The sequence below is a fragment of the Rosa chinensis genome, chromosome 5 (assembly GCF_002994745.2).
Source record: "Rosa chinensis cultivar Old Blush chromosome 5, RchiOBHm-V2, whole genome shotgun sequence".
In the NCBI taxonomy this organism is placed as follows: domain Eukaryota; kingdom Viridiplantae; phylum Streptophyta; class Magnoliopsida; order Rosales; family Rosaceae; genus Rosa; species Rosa chinensis.
The window spans coordinates 13437602-13456315 of NC_037092.1; the positions used below are offsets into that span (position 1 = coordinate 13437602).

Genomic DNA, 18714 nt, shown 5'->3' on the forward strand with positions numbered 1-18714 from the left:
AATCATCTCAGTCATTATCAAGTTCATTCATATAATTTTGAATGAAATTGTTTTATTCAAATATAGTACTGCATAATTTAGCGTGTATATACATTCAGACGTTGCTGATTTCACATCAGCAAATATGCAGTTTGAATAACTCCATCAGGATCACTAATGCTTGTGAAAGTCGATTATTACATAACAAGCATGATCACACTTGAGGTAATCAATGTAATTTTGATTACTATGATGTGATTATAAAAGACTGGCAACTTGCTAATTTGTCATTCTCTTCTATGATTCAGCTTAGTAAATCTTAATTGAAAGGGTTTTGTAAAACAGATAGTATTTTTGAATTCAAGTGCACAATTAAGAAATAGGTTATTTACAAGGTATACATCATATAATATCTAGTTTAGTGGGAGATTGTGAGATCATACCTATTGCACAGCAATAGATATGAACTAGCTATTATATTCTGTATGCATCAGTTAATGTAAATAAGCTATTTTGAATTCAAATATAAATACATTAACCAATATATATAAACTTATTAAGTAATCGAATTTAGTTTATATATTAGAATATCTGTTAAAAAATTTGAAATTCAAATGTGTGGTTATCTAGACAAATCTATTAGGATAGGAAGTTATTTTGACAGTTCCTTAATGGAAGGAACTGCCATGTAACTACTGTATTCAACATATAGAATGGTATTTGTATTTGATCCCTGCTAGAACATAAAAAACGCTCTCATTGAGTTTGTCCCATCAAGCAATAAAGAGAGATACAGTGTGCATCTAGGAGAAGATCAGATAGATAACGGCAGCAGATCACCAGATGGATAACGGCAGCAATCCACCAAGTTAGTTTTATGATTTTATTTCATAACATTGATCTAACATTTGAGATAGTATACTTGAGTTATATGTTTATGTTTCATATTGAATCTAACAATAGTCTCCTATGTGCTATGTCTTGCGGTTGGGTGTAAACGAATTCGACCCAAAAGCCGCAATTTTTTTTTAATTCACACCCTACCCATCTCATAACACTAGCAAAATATGATCCCGTGAGGCCGTGACTTCCACATATGCTCACCAAACTAATCATATTTTTTTTTTAAACTTTTCTTTTGTTTTTGTAAAATAAATAACTCGATTTGTTTACTACATGTCTCCTCCTCAGCCCAACCCAGAACAAAAATAAAAATCCAGTTTCTGAATTTTTCTTGGGCCTTGGATAAACTCTCAAGTCTCATTCAAATGTTCAATGATCAATTCCGTTAAAGAAGCGGGGGTTCGAAGTGGCGCTCCGATTCTTCATCTTTCGAAACCTCCGGACTAGTCCTCGCCGACGTTCTCTCTCCTCTTCCACTTCCAACGTCAGCTTAATCCCTAATCCCGAATAGAGATTTGATCATTTTCTGCGTTGTTTTGTTCTGTGCAATGTCGTTTTGTGGCCGCTGGGGCCGTCACTTTTCCATGACTAAGATACCCCTCCCGTCCTTTCTTATTTACGTCTCTTATACTCAGGTCTGGTCTCTGGATTTCCGGCTCGTTAGTGGTAGATTGGGAAAATCACAGTTCCGAATTAATCCGCGTTAAACCCACGCTTTTTTTGTTTTTGGCAAATGCGTTAAACCCACGCTTTTTCCCAATCTCCCAAGGAAACCCAAAGGCTCTCCGCTCTCCTTTAAAATAAGTGCCCGTATTTCCAATACTAAACGACATTGTTGCTGCTGGGATAAACCCTTCTTCTCTGACCTAGATTTTGGTGCGTTAGGACTTGTTTGACCGATCCAAACATGAGTACGACACAGGCGTAGATGGTAAACATATTGCCTAATTAGGACCAGTTTTGTGCTTGTGCTTGGCTAGATGGTTGTTGTGGACATTCATGACACCACACCAGAGAAAAAAAAAAAAAAAAAAAACACACACACACACACAAACACAATATAACGTGAGACGACTGAATAAATGTTGTATTTAAATCTAACTTGTAACTCTTTTATTTATCTAATATAATTTTTTCTACAAAAAGAAAACAAACAATAATAAACAGATCCATTTAAGACACAATATGAATGCAGAAGAGTTTTATTATGCAAGTTGGATAATGCTATTATTTTCGCTTTATATGGTGATACAAGTACCATGACATACATGAATGAGCCCTACGTTCCACACCTCGATGAAGAAACTGACAAAAGTGACTTGAAAGCCTCATTGTGTGACATAAACTCAGACTACGATTGAATTTTGTGTGTGGAGATAATCTGATTTCTCCATTAGCATTTAGTTGGCAGAGGCTGCAAGCGTCGGAAATTGAAAAGAAAAATTAAAAGAATCTATATCTATATAATAATCGATTTCATTTTCAGACGTGCTTCCTTAGCTTAGCTCAATCGAAGTCTACTCAGTATTGCTATTTCGTTTGACCGACTCTTCATTTAACTCTACAAATCGCACAGACCTCTTCTCCATCTTCACCGAGCTTGACTCTCATGTCTTGACCCTCTTTCTCTATAAAACTCTCTCTGTGTTTTGTTGAATCATTATTAGATTATGTTGCCACTGCGTTGAGGAAGCTGAAGCATCAACCTTGCCACTGCGATCCTTCTCCTTCTCTGTTCTAGTCTTTGGTGCGTAAAGACTTGTTTGACCACTCCCAACACCATGTCTTCTCGGACTGCATCTGATCAAGTAAGTAACTCTGTGATTTTTTGTCAGAATCTTGGCATGCATCGATCACAAATTGCGAGAAATGATCAAGATTCAAGAATCGGAAGATTCTGAAGTCTGTAGTCGACTAAGGGTTTATGAGGATTTTCAGATTAACAATTTCATTTTGTAAAGGGTTTTAAATCTTTCTTATGAGAAAAATATTAAGAATCTTATAGGAATATTTGTGTGTGGGTGCGTGTGCGTGTGTGTATCGGTTGATCCTGTTTCCATTTGAGAAAGTTACCCTTTTTTGAAAATTTAATTCTCAAATGCGCCGTCTCACCTTTGTGCATATTTAATATTTGCCAATTGATAATGAGAGAGAGTGAGAGACAGAGAGTGAGAGAGAGAGAAAGCGGGGGCGTGAGGGGAATCAGAGAAGGAATAGAGTCTGAAGCTTAAGCCTAGTGTATTTAGAGTGGAGTCCAAAAGTTTTTTCATTGAGATTGACAAGAAATCTCATGGAGAAACGATTATCATCACTGAAAGAAGCAGATCAAAATGCTTTCAGATTGGTTTCGGATTGGTTGTGCGGTTTGGCTCATAGATCAGCTAAGAAAGGCAAGTTTTACAGGGGAACAAAATATCTGCAGGGTGTTCAGAGGAAATAACTATACTTTCTGGGTGGAGAACTACAGAAATAAAAATGGATCCTTCATGAAACTTTCTCGATGTGGAAGATACGAAGCTGTCCATTCCATCATTTTACCGAAAGGGGAAGGAAATGAAGGCTGGCAACGGATGGAGGAGAATCTAAACACTTTCATGTTTGGGAAAAGCAAGGAGGAAGTGAAGCAAGTCCAAGAGAAAATGATGATTCAAAAACAAAGGGAGCGGTTTCCAGAAAAGCAGCTGGAAAGCAATCGTAGCTTCATGAAACAAGGAGGTACTATGACGTAGAAGCTGGCGGATACCAAAAAATCTTGGGCTTGTACAGTGATTTGTCAAAGGCAGGCTGTTTTTCAATCTTGGAAGAACATTGAAAGAGGCTTATCAAAGTGGCTGGGCAAAGAGATAGAGCTTTATCCTTTTCAAAACAACAGAGCTTTTTTCGTCTGCGAAAACTGTGAGGAGGCAGAACAGATTGCTAGTCATGGAAAACTCCCATTGCTGGGGCAACCAGAGGTCCTTCTTTTTGAGTGGGCACAAGGATTGACAAACAATCTGAAGAAGGTGGTGAGCTACGGAGGATGGATAGCAGTGAAGGGACTCCCACTTCAATGGTGGTCGCAGAAATATTTTAAGCAGATCGGCGATACTTGTGGTGGCTTGCTTGAAGTGGATAACAGGACAGAAGGCTTCAAACATCTGTTCGAAGCTCGGATCAGAGTCAGAGAGAACGAGATTGGATTCCTGCCTGAACTAGTGAAGCTGACTGAAGGTAATCAATCTCATATTGTACGTATCCAGTCAATTTTGCCAGCAAGACAACCTGCCAAGGCAAGAAGAAAGGAACTACAATTCCACTTTCACTGTAAGAAGAAGTTGACAGAGGCTGCTGGGGATTCTATCTTTGAAGATGAAGATAATCGGAATATTGCTGGACAGTTTTGTGTAGGCAATTTTCCGGCGAGCTCCAGGTTGCCGGAAGCTGACTCACCAATAACTGATATGACACGTGGCAGTCCTCAAAATATAGAGAAACAAAAGGTCCCTGAAGGTTTTAATGAGAATACATGGGAAGCTGCAAAGATTTCTTGGGAGAATGAGGAGCCGTCATTGGACGTGGAGAGGGTAGATACAGAGAATAATACTCAACTGAGTATGCCTGGCGCTTTAATTACTGGTGGAGCTCAATTTTTGAAAAAGAGCATTAATGAGGGTTCAATGAGCATGGGGCAAGTTGGGCCAACATCTTTATTGGACTCAAACTTAAACTTTAATATACTACATCAATTGTTTCCAGGTTTCAAGAAGGCTCCACTTGAGCCTGAAGGTTTAGAGGCCCAAGGGGAAGTTAATGCAGTGGCCTGCAAACAGGGTTCTTTTTCTGGAAAAAGAGGAACACATAAAAGTCACAGTGAAGACAGGGGAAAGTAAGGAAAACCAGGAGATTTTAAGTCCTCAAGCGCAACATCCTTGTTAGGATTGAAAATTTCAACTAATCCTGTAGAAAGGAGAATTCTCAGAAGATACAGTGAAGCCGACTTGAGGAAAGGCAATTGGTCTACTGGGTTGGGCGGGTCTCGAAGCTCGAAAACCAATTCTCCTGCAAATTCTGGGAAAGTTTCAAGAGACTTGCTTAGGGTGTTGAAGCCTGAAGACTTTGGAGGTAGAAGATACTTGCAGACAGAACAATCCTTGGGAGACAACAGAGTAAGCTGTAATTCGGTGTTAAGAGGAGGAGACGAAGATGAAGATAAGGAGGAAGATGAAGATGAAGGTGTTGTTGAAGATGAAGTTGAACAAGAAGATGAACAAGTAATTCTTGGAAATAAGCAAGGAGGAAATGAAGGAACTTTTGAAGAAGAGCTAGAAAAGGAAGAAAGTAACTGGAAATCAAATCAAGAAGATATAGAAGATCTCATCGAAAGAGATGGGGAGGAAAACTTGTCTGTAGGTCTTGCTTTGGATGATTTGCTCAGTTCAGATAGCTCAGATGACGAGTGCAGTGATGCGGAGTTCTCCTCTGTTGAAGGAAATCTAGACAGAGATCCGTTGGAGGATGAGGATTTCAGTTTAGAAGGTTTTATGGAAGGACAAACAACTAGTAATAACCTAGCAGCAATTCAAGAAGATGAAGGAAAGGTGGAAGATGGGAATAATTTTTTCCCTCTAGAGGGGACAAACAAGGTTGGAGCAGTTGCATCTTGAAAAAATGGAGAAATTAATCGAGCAACGAAAGAAGTTCAATCTTTAACCAAGCAACCTAAGAGAAAAGAGGGGACAAACTCAACCAACGAGAGATCACATCAGACTCAAAAAAATGTCACAGGCCTACAAAAAATAGGTAAACTTGGGAAGTTCCTAGCGCCTATGAAGCTGAAAGTGTATGCAAGGAAAAAGCAGAAGAGTAAGAACAACCTTGATGCAAAAGCCAAGAAGGACTGGACAAATATGCAGCTAAATGCCAATGTTGAGATGGGAGAATCCAACAATTTAAAATGAAGATTCTCAGCTGGAACGTAAGAGGGTTGGGGAGTAAGAACAAAAGAAGGGTGATTAAAAATTTGTTGATTGAAAGTGGGGCTGATATAGTAATCTTACAGGAAACAAAAAAAGGCGAAATAGATCGAAGACTAATCGGAAGCATCTAGGGAGCATGACACAAAGATTGGGTAGCAATTCTATCGTGGGGAAGATCTGGTGGTGTGGTGGTGGTTTGGAACACCAGATGTGTTTCTGTGACATAATCCGTAGTTGGGATTTATTCTGTATCAATAAAGATTGCTGGAGTTGATGGCATGGATTGGTGGCTTTCAGGAGTATATGGCCCAAACAAATACAGAGAAAGAGTAAGGTTTTGGGAGGAACTGGCAGGGCTATATGGGTTATGTGGAAGTAGGTGGTGCATATGTGGGGATTATAATGTAGTCCGATTCCCTTCCGAAAAATCAAGTGGTGGCAGAACTACCCGTAGCATGCAGGCATTCAATGATTTCATAAGGGAGGCAAATCTTTGTGATCCAAGTCTTCAAAGAGCAGAGTTCACATGGTCCAATTTAAGGGAGAATGCGATCTGGTGTAGACTTGACAGATTTCTATACTCTACAGATTGGGAGTCCTTGTTTCCAAACTCAAGATAACTGGCTCTTACAAGAGTAACTTCTGATCACTGCCCAATCTTGCTTGACACAATTAGTGTTAAATGGGGTCCTACACCTTTTAGGTTTGAAAACATGTGGTTGGAACATCCTTCCTTCAAAGAAAACTTTAGAAAGTGGTGGGATGAAGGAAACTGTGATGGCTGGAAAGGCTTTAGATTCATGAGAAAGCTCAAGAATGTGAAAGGAAAATTAAAGATATGGAGTCGAGAGACTTTTGGTGATATTGGGAAAGAAAAGAAAGTGGTGGAAGCAAGAATAAACGAGCTGGATGAGGAGAAAAGGAGTGCAGGTATATGTGTGGTCAAAAAAAGGGAGTGGGAAGTTTTAAGAGGGCGACTGGAGGAGATAGCCCTGAGAGAAGAGATTTTCTGGAGGTAAAGAGCTAAGCTAAAATGGGCCAAAGAAGGAGACAGCAACACAAGATTCTTCCACAAGCTAGTCAATGGCAAAAGAAAAAGAAATGTTATTGAAAAGCTGGAATTAAGCAACGGCATTGTAGTTGATGAAGAGGCTTTGATAGAGGAAGAGATCATCCGCTTCTACAAGAATCTCTATTCAAGCAAAGAGGAAGTGAGTTTCGGAATTGAAGGCCTCCATTGGAACGCAATAAGCATAGAGAAGGCAAGATGGCTGGAGAGACCATTTGAAGAAGAAGAAATTAAAAGAGCAGTGTTCGAGTGTGACACGGATAAATCTCCAGGTCCAGACGGATTTTCATTCGCAGCTTTACAAAGAAATTGGGAAGTGGTCAAAAGAGAGGTATTAGATGTTATGGCAGAATTTCACACAAACGGAGTTGTGAATAAGGTGACGAATGAGACATACATCTGCCTTATACCAAAGAAAGCAAATTCCCTAAAAGTGGGGGATTACAGACCTATTAGCTTGATAACAAGCTTATATAAAATTATACAAAGGTATTAGCTTGGAGATTGAGAGAGGTTTTAAGCGACACCATTTCTGGTGCCCAGGGCGCTTTCATAAAAGGGAGACAAATATGCAGTTTTGGTGGCTAATGAAGTGGTTGATGAGACGAGGAAGAAGAAGAAAGAGGGTCTGGTGTTCAAAATTGACTTTGAGAAAGCGTATGATCACGTAGAGTGGAACTTTTTGGATTATGTTATGGAGAGTAAAGGCTTTGGAGACAGATGGAGAAAATGGATAGGGGGTTGTCTCAGGTCAGCAAATTTTTCTATTCTGATAAATGGGAGACCAAGAGGAAAATTCGGTGCTTCTCGGGGATTAAGACAAGGTGACCCCTTATCATCTTTTCTTTTTACCCTAGTGGTGGATGTTCTGGATAGACTTATGGAGAGAGCAAGAGATTGTAGACTAATTGAAGGCCTGGTAGTCGGGAGGGAAGAGGTTGAAATCACTCATCTGCAATTCGCTGATGATACAACATTCTTTTTGAAGGATGATGACCAGAATTGGAATAATTTAAACATGGTCCTAGAAAGTTTCTATTTGTTTTCAGGGCTGAAAATCAATAAATCAAAATGCTCCGTAGTTGGAATAAATACTGAGGCTGGGAGATTAGAAAGGATGGCTGATGATCAAGGCTGTGAGATTGGAGTTTGGCCTATGAAATACCTGGGCCTTCCCTTAGGTAGTAACCCAAAGCAAGCTTCATTTTGGAACCTAGTTGTAGAGAAAATTGAGAAGAGATTGGAGGGTTGGAAAAAAGCTTTTTTGTCGAGAAGCGGTAGGCTGACATTGATTCAAGCAGTTCTAAGCAGCCTCCCAACATACTATTTATCTCTTTTCCAAATTCCGGTGGGAGTGGCAAAGAGATTAGAATCTCTTCTGAAAATTTTTTTCTGGGATGGAGTCGGAGAGGGTAAGAAAAACCATCTAGTTCGTTGGGAGATAGTGTCGAAAAGCAAAGAAAGAGGAGGGCTGGGAATCGGGAATCTACTAGCAAAAAATTAGTCTTTCCTAGGGAAATGGCTTTGGAGACTTCCTTTGGAGAGAGAGTCCTTATGGCATGCTGTAATAAGGAGCAAATATGGATATGATGTGAATGGGTGGGACACAAAGCCAAGTTTGGGTGGATCAAGTAGAAGCCCTTGGAAGGATATTTCAGCAGGAATAAGCCAATATTCTCTCTATCATAAACTAATTGTGGGCAATGGCAAAAGAGTGAGGTTCTGGGAAGACTCTTGGCTAGAGGATCAACCCTTAAAATTCTACTTTCCAAGGTTGTTCAGACTATCAAGACACACCAACTATTCAGTGGAAAGGTTAGCTATCCCTCTCAATTTTCCGATAAGCTGGGATTTTGGGTTCAGAAGAAACTTAAATGATCAAGAGATTGAGGAGTTTGCCTCGCTGATGGTTAAGCTAGAAATGTCCGATTAGTGGAGTCCAAACCAGATGAAAGGAGGTGGAAGCTTGGGCCTAATGGGAAATTTTCTTGCAAATCTTTCCATAGCTTCTTAATTAGTGGTGGATCAGATCCAATTTTTCCTCCTGCAAAGTTTATTTGGAAGGTCAAGGTCCCTACTAAGGTGAAGATTTTGGGATGGCTTGTGGTACTGGGGAAGACAAATACATGTGATGTTCTTCAAAGGAGAAGACCAGGAAGTTGTTTTTCTCCTCACTGGTGCATTTTATGCAAAGCTCAAGGGGAAAGTGCTGATCATGTCTTCGTGCATTGTGACGTGGCTAATTTCTTATGGAAAAAATTATTTTGGGAAGCAAGAGTGGACTGGACAACTCCATTAGAGAGAAATGACTTGCTAAGAGAAAACCCCATAGCGTTTGGTAAAGGTAAAAAGGCCAGAACCCTTTGGGGTTGTGGGGTGCTAGCTGTAGTTTGGGTGGTCTGGATGGAAAGAAATAAAAGATTATTTGAAAACTATGGAGGGGTGGAGAAGGAAGACCTATGGGAGAGAGTCAAGTTTTGGGCATCCTTATGGGTTTCTATTTCTAAGGAATTCAAGGATTATAATCTTTCTTCCATTATTCTTAACTGGCAAGCAGCTGTAGTATAAGCCCCCTTGATTAGTATTATTAGACGAGATGCTAGGCCTATTGCCCTAGCTGCCCTCTTTAGATCATTAAAGCGGACTCCTTGTCCGCCTCCTTGTATCTCGATTTTTGCTTTTTTAATAAAAAGCTGTTTCTTCTAAAAAAAAAAGAGTACTTTGACCATCGTGGTGTATGCATAATGTGATTGCTCCTTTTATCATGATAAAATGTTGCAGAAGATAGTCCGTGTCATATTCATTATGACTTATGAGTTTTGATTGAAATAAGTTGTTTCTTGTTGTACTGATGCACAGAAGTTCATCTATGCTGTAGAATCCCCTTTCTCTGTTTAAATGTAGCGGAGTTCCTTTCTTGATAATGCCTTACCATGTTGCACAAGATATGTTTCTATCATGTTTATTATGAAATTGTTGACTCAAGTGATTGTGTCTTGTTGTACTTGTGCACATAATCTTATCCATCCCTTTTTCTTTTTTTCTGTTTGAATGTAGCAAGGTTCTTTTGTTGATAAGTCATTTTCCTTTTGTGTGATTCAGGAGAGAAAACTGTGCACATATGTGTGAACAGCATTTGCATTTGTCTTTGATTTAACATTACCTATACGTATTGGTGCAGAACAATTGTGGCATTTGTCTGAGTAGCATGGCAACCCCGAAAGGCCAAGCCATCTTCACTGCCCAATGCTCACACTCCTTCCACTACCCTTGCATTGTCCAGAATGTTCAGCATGGAAATCTTAGTTGCCCCATTTGCCGAGCAATATGGGATAAGCATAATGTTCCTTTCCAACCAAACAACTGGACTAGTACTTCCCCCTCTCAACATAACAACTCAGGTGATCCCCCTCACCTATGGGGTGTTTTCCCTCGGCAAAACAACTTGGGTGGGAACTCTCCTAACATCTCATTCTCATTCCAGCCGCAACAGCCACCCCATCAAACTTATCATCAGTACTCGTATCAGCAACCTAGTTGGAATTATCCTTCCTTCCCATTCGTGCAGCAAACCCAGGCCCCACCCCAGCCACCTAGCTTCTCTGATGATGAACCTCTTTTGTCCACCTCACCCATGCAATCCAATGACCCCCTAGGGTATAACAATTAAGACTCAGACCGAGTTCTTGGCTATCTCTGCTGCAGAATCTCATCCAGATATCCTATTCTTGTCAGCATTTACGCACCATCTCTTCAAGATACCGATGGCCATGGGAGTACCCCGGTCGACCTTGTGACAGTCCTGGATGTAAGTGGCAGCATGAGTGGCCTAAAGCTTGACCTTGTGAAGCGCGCTGTCAAATTTATCATACAAAACTTGGGGCCTTCAGACCGCCTTTCAATAGTTATATTCTCAACAACTGCTAGAAGAGTCTTTCCTCTCAGAAGAATGTCTGTTGAAGGCCGTGAAAGTGCTGTGCGAGCTGTCAATTCTCTTAGACCAGATAACATGACCAACATTGTGGCAGGACGCGAGATAGGAATTCGGGTCCTTGAAGAACGAAGGGAAAGGAACCCAGTTGCTAGCATCATGCTTTTATCCGATGGTGTGGATTCTTACTGTCATAGTCCAAGCCAACTGTTGGGCCAATTGCCTGCTTCGATTCACTCTAATTGTATGCAACATGAAATTCCAGTCCACACATTTGGGTTTGGCAGCGACCATGATCCAAATACTATGCATGCTATATCTAATGCGTCAGGTGGCACCTTTTCATTCATTGAATCAGTTGGCATGATACAAAATTCCTTTGCTCTGTGCATTGGTGGTCTTCTCAGTGTTCTGGCTCAGGAAGTTCGCCTCACAGTAAGGTCAGCATCACGTGGTGTGAAGATTGTAGCAATACCATCAGGGAGATATGTCAGAAATATATCTGATGAGGGCTTGCAAGGTGTGGTTGATGTTGGGAGTCTCTACGCAGAAGAGGAGAAACAATTTCTGGTCTACCTCTTAGTTCCACAATCCTCAGCTTCAAATACAAGGACATCATTGTTAGATGTGTCATGCGTGTACAGAGATCTAGCTGCAAATGAGTTAATCCAGATGCAAGGTGAGCTAGTTGAGATACCGAGACCTGTGGTTTGTTCCCCTGCCGATCAGGTAGTCTCTTTAGAGGTTGATCGCCAGCGCAACAGAATTTTGGTCTCTGAAACTATAGCAAAGGCACAAGGGTTGGCTGAGATTGGAAATCTAGAGGCTGCACGGGCCATTTTGACTCAACGAAGAGAAACTCTCTTAACAACACCAGCAGCCCGAGCAGGGGATGGTCTCAGCAATTTGCTCGAAACTGAGCTTCAAGAAATCATGGATAGAATGACAACTATGGATTTGTATACTCACACTGGGCGTGCTTATGCCCTCTTGGGAATGAGCTCTCATTCACTGTAGAGAGCCACAACTAGGGGTGACACAACTACTTCATGCCTTTCCGCAAGTTTTGGTGCCGCTCAGGCTTCATATTCCTCTGGGGGTATCAATTACCTGCAGCGCGGTGGTATCTTTCAGCAGCAGCAGTCTCTCTCTGCAGGTGCCACTCCATTTGCGAGTCCAGCATCATTGCCGCTAGGTGGTGCTTATGAAACATCTTCTATGGTTAGAATGGTACAAAAATCAAAGGATCTTGGCACTAGTTATACAAAATGAAGCTCGACATTGCGTTACGTGAAGTGAATGTTTAGAAAAATATATGTTTCCTTTTTCTATTCTGTAATAATAATATACTGATCTCATCTTTCTGTATTCAATTCTGCATATCATCTCTTGTATTCAGAATAAAACTTTTTATGTAGTTCATGGTTTGCTGATGTAGCTTCTATTTGCTTCTCTTGTATTCATAAACCTCATGTCTCTCTGCCATTGCTTGTCCCACCAGTGCTTCATATGATGAAGGGGATTTTGAGGGTATCTCTGCATATTCCACCTTAGTTGAGGGTCCAGTAGTGTTTGCCTGGCCGCAGTGTTGTCTTTCCACAGGTGCTATGCAATTGTCTGCCCCGGTTGGTACTTACAAAACATCTTACAATGGTACAGAAATCAAAGCACTTGGTACTAGTAGTTATATATACTAAATGAAGCTTGATTGCGTTGTGTGCAAGTAGTGTGAATATGAATAAAAGAATTGGAATTGTATGTTTATTATTGATAATAGGAGCCCTTTAAATAGAGAGTTACAAGGTACCCAAAAGGTAAAAGAATCCGAATACAATTGAATACCTAGAACACTTTCCTAATATAGTTCTAAACCCTAGTTTGATGAGGCACACATTATGTCGACATCCTTCAACACTCCCCCTTGTGCCGCTCAAACTTGGTGATGACGCCTTGATCGTTGCCTCACTAAAAACTTGCCAGGTAATAAAAACTTTGTGGGACAAAAATAAACCTGGTCGAAGGACAAAAAGAGTACAATACGTCATTCACTCTTCGAGATTGAACATGTAGACATCATACCTCCCCCTGATGTCAATATCTCCCCCTGATTGCTACAATCATGGGAGTTCAGATAACTTTCTTAATCCGATGCTCTTCACATGTTTCTCAAAGGTGGATTTTGGTAACGACTTAGTAAATAAGTCCGTTACATTATCCTCTGATCGGATCTGATTCACTTTAATATTTAGAAGTGCTTGTTGTTGCTGATTGTAAAAGAATTTAGGCGATATATGCTTGGTGTTGTCGCCCTTGATGAAACCTAACTTCATTTGCTCAATACAAGCTGCATTGTCTTCATAAATGCATGTAGGTTCATCTGTGGTAGACTTCAAACCACAAGTTCCTCGAACATGTCTAACTACAGACCTTAGCCATATGCATTCTCGCACTACTTCATGTAGAGCAATAATCTCTGCATGATTCGAGGAAGTAGCAACAAGGGTCTGCTTTGTAGACCTCCAAGATATCGCAGTACTTCCCATGGTAAAGACATAACCCATTTGGGAGCAACCTTTGTGAGGGTCAGAGAGATACCCTACATCAGCAAAATCCATCAAAACATCATCATCGTTTTGATGTAAGGGAGGAGGATGACGCTGGCCACCCTTGGTGGTGGCAGCTTTGCCGGTCATGGCGTCTTGGACGGCGCCTCTTGGGCTAATGAGATCCGTTCTCATTATTCCGTCATTCTTTTCTCTCTGTAGGGATAGAACAAGCCTATATCTATTGTACATTTTATGTAACGAAAGATTGTCTTCATACCAGTCCAATGACGTTGCGTTGGCGCAGGGCTATATCTAGCCAACAAGTTCGTAACAATTGAGGTGTCCGGTCTTGTATTGTGATAAGTACAATCATGTGCCTATTGTACTCAAGTAAATACTTTTGCTATTAACACATTTTCGTCATCATCCCTGGGACGAAATGGATCCCTCTTAGGGCCAAGACTACGGACGACCATGGGAGTGCATCTTTGACTTAATCAAAATGCAAAGCATTTATTGACACGGTTACAAGTTCTAAATCTAGACAAAACCGTGTTCTCCCAAGTTCCTTCATCTCAAACTCGGATTTCAAGTGTTCAGTGGTTTCCCTTAGCTCTCAAGGGTTCCAATTATGTTTATCAACATAAACCGTGACAATTGCAAATCCAGAACTTGTCATGAAAACGCAGGGGCATAGTTCATCATATCCCTTCCCAATCAAGTAATCACTTTAGTAAGTGTTTCACCCTCATTGCAAAGGAGCTCCGTGGTCAAAAGCCACTTGATTTGGGTAAATGAAGTCCACAAGAACCTTCATTATATTTCGTTTCTAGATCCCCATAGAGATAAGTAGTGACCACATTCGTAAGCTGCATGTTCAGTTATTCGGAAACTACTAAACTGACAAGGTAGTGGAGTGCAATGACATCCTTTACAAGAGAATATATCTTCTCGTAGTCGATTCCATGGCGTTTTGTGAGAAGCCTTGCGCCATAAGGCGAGATTATCATCTCTTTTTCTCATCACGCTATGTAGTGAAGACCTATAAATGTCAACAGGTTTTATGTTAGGAGGTGTTGGCATCTCAGGACTGAAATCCTTCATTTTCGTTAGTGAATCCAATTCAACCTGGATCGCATCTTTCCATTTAGGCCAATTTTCTCTACGTTGGCATTCTTCAACGGAGTAAGGTTCGATGTCATTGATTTCAATAATTCCATGTCCTCATGTACATTAGTGTAGTTCGTAGAGATCTCTATATTCTCAGGAATTGGTTCTAACATTGAGGCGTCCCCCAACCTTGTCTCTTGGACATAACCACAATCCAGAATATTTTCATGAGACGGATTTTGAGTATCAATGATCAATGGATCAAGTTGTGCCAAACTCGCTCTCTTCCTAGGGTTAGAATCCATCGAACTTATGAGTCTCATACACTCTCTAGCGGAACCCATGGCCTATGACGTCATTATGCCACTTTGTGGTGTCACCATACCACCATCCATGGTAGTGGTGCCTTACCCATCTTCTCTAGGTGGCACCATGTCTTCTTGTGGGGACATCAATCCTTGCAGGCATGTTTGCAGCAGGGTATATGTGATCTCGTCACTTTTAGGGGATCAAGATGAGACATAGTGGGGACAGACCACGACAATTCATGTCGTTCCTTAAGAACATTGACGTTCTAATCTCCCCCTAACGATGGGAAGACTGTCTCATCAAAGTGACAATCTGCAAATCCAGCGAAAAAGAGATCGCCTGTCAAGGGTTTTACATAGCAGACTTATAGTCGGAGACTTATGTCCAACACAAATATATACATGCATTCGTTGCAATGACTCATGTTGATGCGCTGTGGCGGCGCAATTGGCACATAAACCGCACACTCAAATATGCATAAGTACGAGATTAGACTCGAACCCAGTCACTAGCTGTGACGCAAATAAAAGTTGAGTGGCTACTATGAGTCATAGACGAATTAGCATAGCTACATGCGATATTGCATAACTCAAGCAGAAATATTGGTGCGCATTACCAATGTCCGGGCTACCATTGTAGTTGTTTAATGGTGGCTTTTTCGCGAGACTAATTGGGTATGTACATGGGAATATGAGACTTGATATCAATACCCAATTATATGCAATAGTCATCAAAAATTTTCGATGTAAACTTTCTAGCATTGTCAAGTCTAATTGACTGAACGAGATGATCCGGGTAATGAGCCCGTAGCCATATGATTTGGGCTAGGAGTGCATCTTAAGCGGCATTACGAGTGGACGATAGTGCGACATGTGACCAGTGTGTCCACATATCAACCAACAATCAAACATCTAAGCAGTCCACAAGTTGGTTGAGTCGATCCACAGAATCCCTTTGGATTCTCTGAGAACACATGTGTCCTTTGCATAGGATGGTCTCGATCCTTAAAGAGCAGGCTTTGGAAAACGAGCGATGGGCCTTAGAAGCAACCAATGAGGATTTTGGTTGAGCCACGAAATCACAATTGACTTGAGAAGTAGAGAGAGGTGGCACATTGCCACTCGTGGCGTCAATGCCAAGCTCTTTCCGTAGGGGTGACGGCATGGTCCTTCTCCTTGTATCAACTTTTGATTCATACTTCTTTTCACTCAAAAGAATGGATGTCCGTGTGAAGTCTTTAATAAACAGATCATCATATCATGACCTGGATGTCCCAATTGGTCATGCCAAAGCCTATATGTGTCGATGTCCCAAAGTCATCTCTTATGACGTTATTGGACTCAATTACTCAAATAGTGGTTACATATAACTCACTAGAGCAACACATGAGGTTCTCTAATACTCGTAGTCATTAGAGATAATGCAAAGGAACTTATGTCCATTCTCGCTATGTGTTTCCACATGAAAACCATTGTCTCTTATATCTTTCAAACAAAGTTCGAATTAAGGTATGTCCAAGACATTAAGTAAAAGAATCGACACTTTATTAATAGCCAATGATTACATCAAAGTTTCTTAACCAAAGTCTAATCCAAATAAAAGTCAAACTTAGACAGATTGTAGTCACTCAATCCGTTCGGTGACTCCAATCAAATATGACCAGGAAAGTAGGAAGAGATGTCGGTGGAGCGAGGCTCTCTTAAGTACCGCTAATCTCAATTACTTTCATAGACATCATACTTAATTAGGTGAGCCAAGTGAGAAAGAGTTAAAACAAAATGTCATTTATTGATTTAAGGCATAACTGCCATTACATAATTCTTGGAAATAAAAGACTACTCTAAAAAAATCTGCGCATTTTGTCTTCATCGCCAGATTTAAAGTCTTATTGAACTCGATGTCTTGATCACTATGAGGCAGTTACCTTCTTAGGTACATTTCAAACTCAGGCCCATTGATCAGATGTTCCATATCAGAAATAGATACCATGAAGAGGATTCTCCCTTGATTGAGGCGCATTGGCGCAATGTGCATGGTCCCTAGGACCTGAGGCGTTAGAAGATTATGACCATGGCCAACGTTGGCTCTATGGTTTCCAACCCTTAGTCCCTCAAAATCACGGCTCCTACGGTGGCGTGATTGTCGCCTTTGGCGAGTACCTTCATGAGCATTTCGATCATATGGATCATGACGTCTATGGCGACTTTCTCTAGCCATGGGACGATGCTCTGGATAGCTATCTCGAATCCTATCAATTTCTCTTCTCACAAGCTCGTCGCCTTGCCTTTCAGCAATTTCCATAGCTTCAATAAGCTTTTGAAAGCTTGTGATCCTCTTGCATTTATATGAGTCCGAAATAAATCACAGGACCTCATAGCATAGACAGGGAATGTATTGAGGGTTTTCTCAATCAATTGTTCTTCTGTGATCGTCTTGCTACAGAAGCGCATCATTCCTGTGATGCGAAGAGCTTCCGAATAAAATTGTATGACTGTATCAAAGTCAGAGAAGCGAAGATCATTCCATTCTGCTTCTAAATTTGAAAGGATGGAGTCACGAACATTGCCATAACGTTCACGAAGCGCTTGCCAAAGATTTATGGCGCTATCCTCATTCATGAACTCAAACTGGAGGTCTCTATCCATATGACGCATCATTAGGGCAAGTGCCCTGGAAATGTCAATCTCAGTTTGAGGGTCTGGAGCAGTTCCTTTAGAACAAAGCTCTTGGATTGTGTGCAATAGATCACGGGAAATAAGATGGAGCTCAACGTCCTGAGCCCACAATAGGTATCTTTTGCCTGCATAATCCAATGGAACAAAATCGAGTATGTTCGAGTTTGACATCCTGAAAAAGGGTGAAACAAGATCGAATTAGTTTCGGAGCTAAACTTCCACGAAAATTAATAATAATAAAATTTCCGAGCTATGCTACCAAGAAATCAATTTCCAAGAATAATTAGATTAGACCAAACAATGATGTTTTAATATGGTCACAATTTGATGCTTACGGACGCTCTTAGTCCGAGCATTATGAACACTCTTAGTTCATACGAACGCTCTTAGTTTGTTTATTATGAACACTCTTAGTTCATACGAATACTCTTTGTTCGTTAAGCGTGAATCCCCACAATTCCACTTATTAAATTCTCAAAACCATGTTCATATATTCCAAAATTCTGCAGGAAATAAAAGAAATTTAAAAGACAAGAAAGCAGGAACTTTAATCGTAAAAACTTACTTGGTAATTTGAAGCTTTGCTTCACGATTCTTTATACACGCGCGTATTGATGCAGGCGTGTAGCTAAATTAGGATTGCCGGAATCTGGTCAGAAATTGGCCGTTGGTGGGCAGCCCTTCTCCCTTCCTTTTTTTTTTTTTTCTCTTCTCTTTTTTTTTTTTGTTTTCGCGGCCCAGGCCTGCTTCCCTTTTTTTTTTTTTTTCTTCTTTTCTTCTTTTCTTTTTTCTTCTTCTGGGCCCACTCCTTCTCCCTCCTTCTTCTACGCGTCTTCTTCTTCTTTCTTCTGTTTTCTGGGTTTGAGAACACGTGACCGAACGGTGAGCAGCAGCAGCGGCAGATTTGGCAGCAGCATGAAACGGGCTTGGGCGGTTTGTGTAGCAGGAAGGGGCGGTAGGGAGGTGTGACTGGTTCAGCAGCAGCAGGCAGCGAGTTTGGCAGCAGCAGGCAACGGGTTTGGCAGCAACAAGCAACGGGTCTGGCAGTAGCAAACAGCGGGCTTGGCTGCAGGGATGCGGGGGCGTGTGCGCGGTTGTGCAGTAAGGTGTGCATGCGGATTGCAGGGCTGCAGGGCTTGCGGTAGGTGCTGCAGGTCATGCAGCATGAAGCTACAGGGGAGCTTTCGGTAGGAGGCTGGAAGATGCGACAGGAGGCTACAGGGGAGGGCTGCAGGCT

The 18714-nt window shown here is 41.1% G+C and overlaps 2 protein-coding genes across 2 annotated transcripts; both read left to right on the forward strand.

The window, feature by feature from the left end:
* The first annotated feature begins 2364 nt into the window (after positions 1 to 2364).
* On the forward strand, positions 2365 to 12420 carry LOC112167625 (E3 ubiquitin-protein ligase WAV3). The gene is made up of 2 exons (XM_024304667.2): positions 2365 to 2690; positions 10088 to 12420. The coding sequence occupies exon 2, from the start codon at positions 10727 to 10729 to the stop codon at positions 11852 to 11854; it is 1128 nt and encodes a 375-aa protein (XP_024160435.1). The 5' UTR covers positions 2365 to 2690; positions 10088 to 10726; the 3' UTR covers positions 11855 to 12420.
* Positions 3453 to 5959, forward strand: LOC121049149. Its single transcript, XM_040505727.1, has 3 exons — positions 3453 to 3597; positions 3662 to 3716; positions 3770 to 5959. The coding sequence occupies exons 1-3, from the start codon at positions 3453 to 3455 to the stop codon at positions 4749 to 4751; spliced, it is 1182 nt and encodes a 393-aa protein (XP_040361661.1). The 3' UTR covers positions 4752 to 5959.
* Positions 12421 to 18714: the final 6294 nt, after the last annotated feature.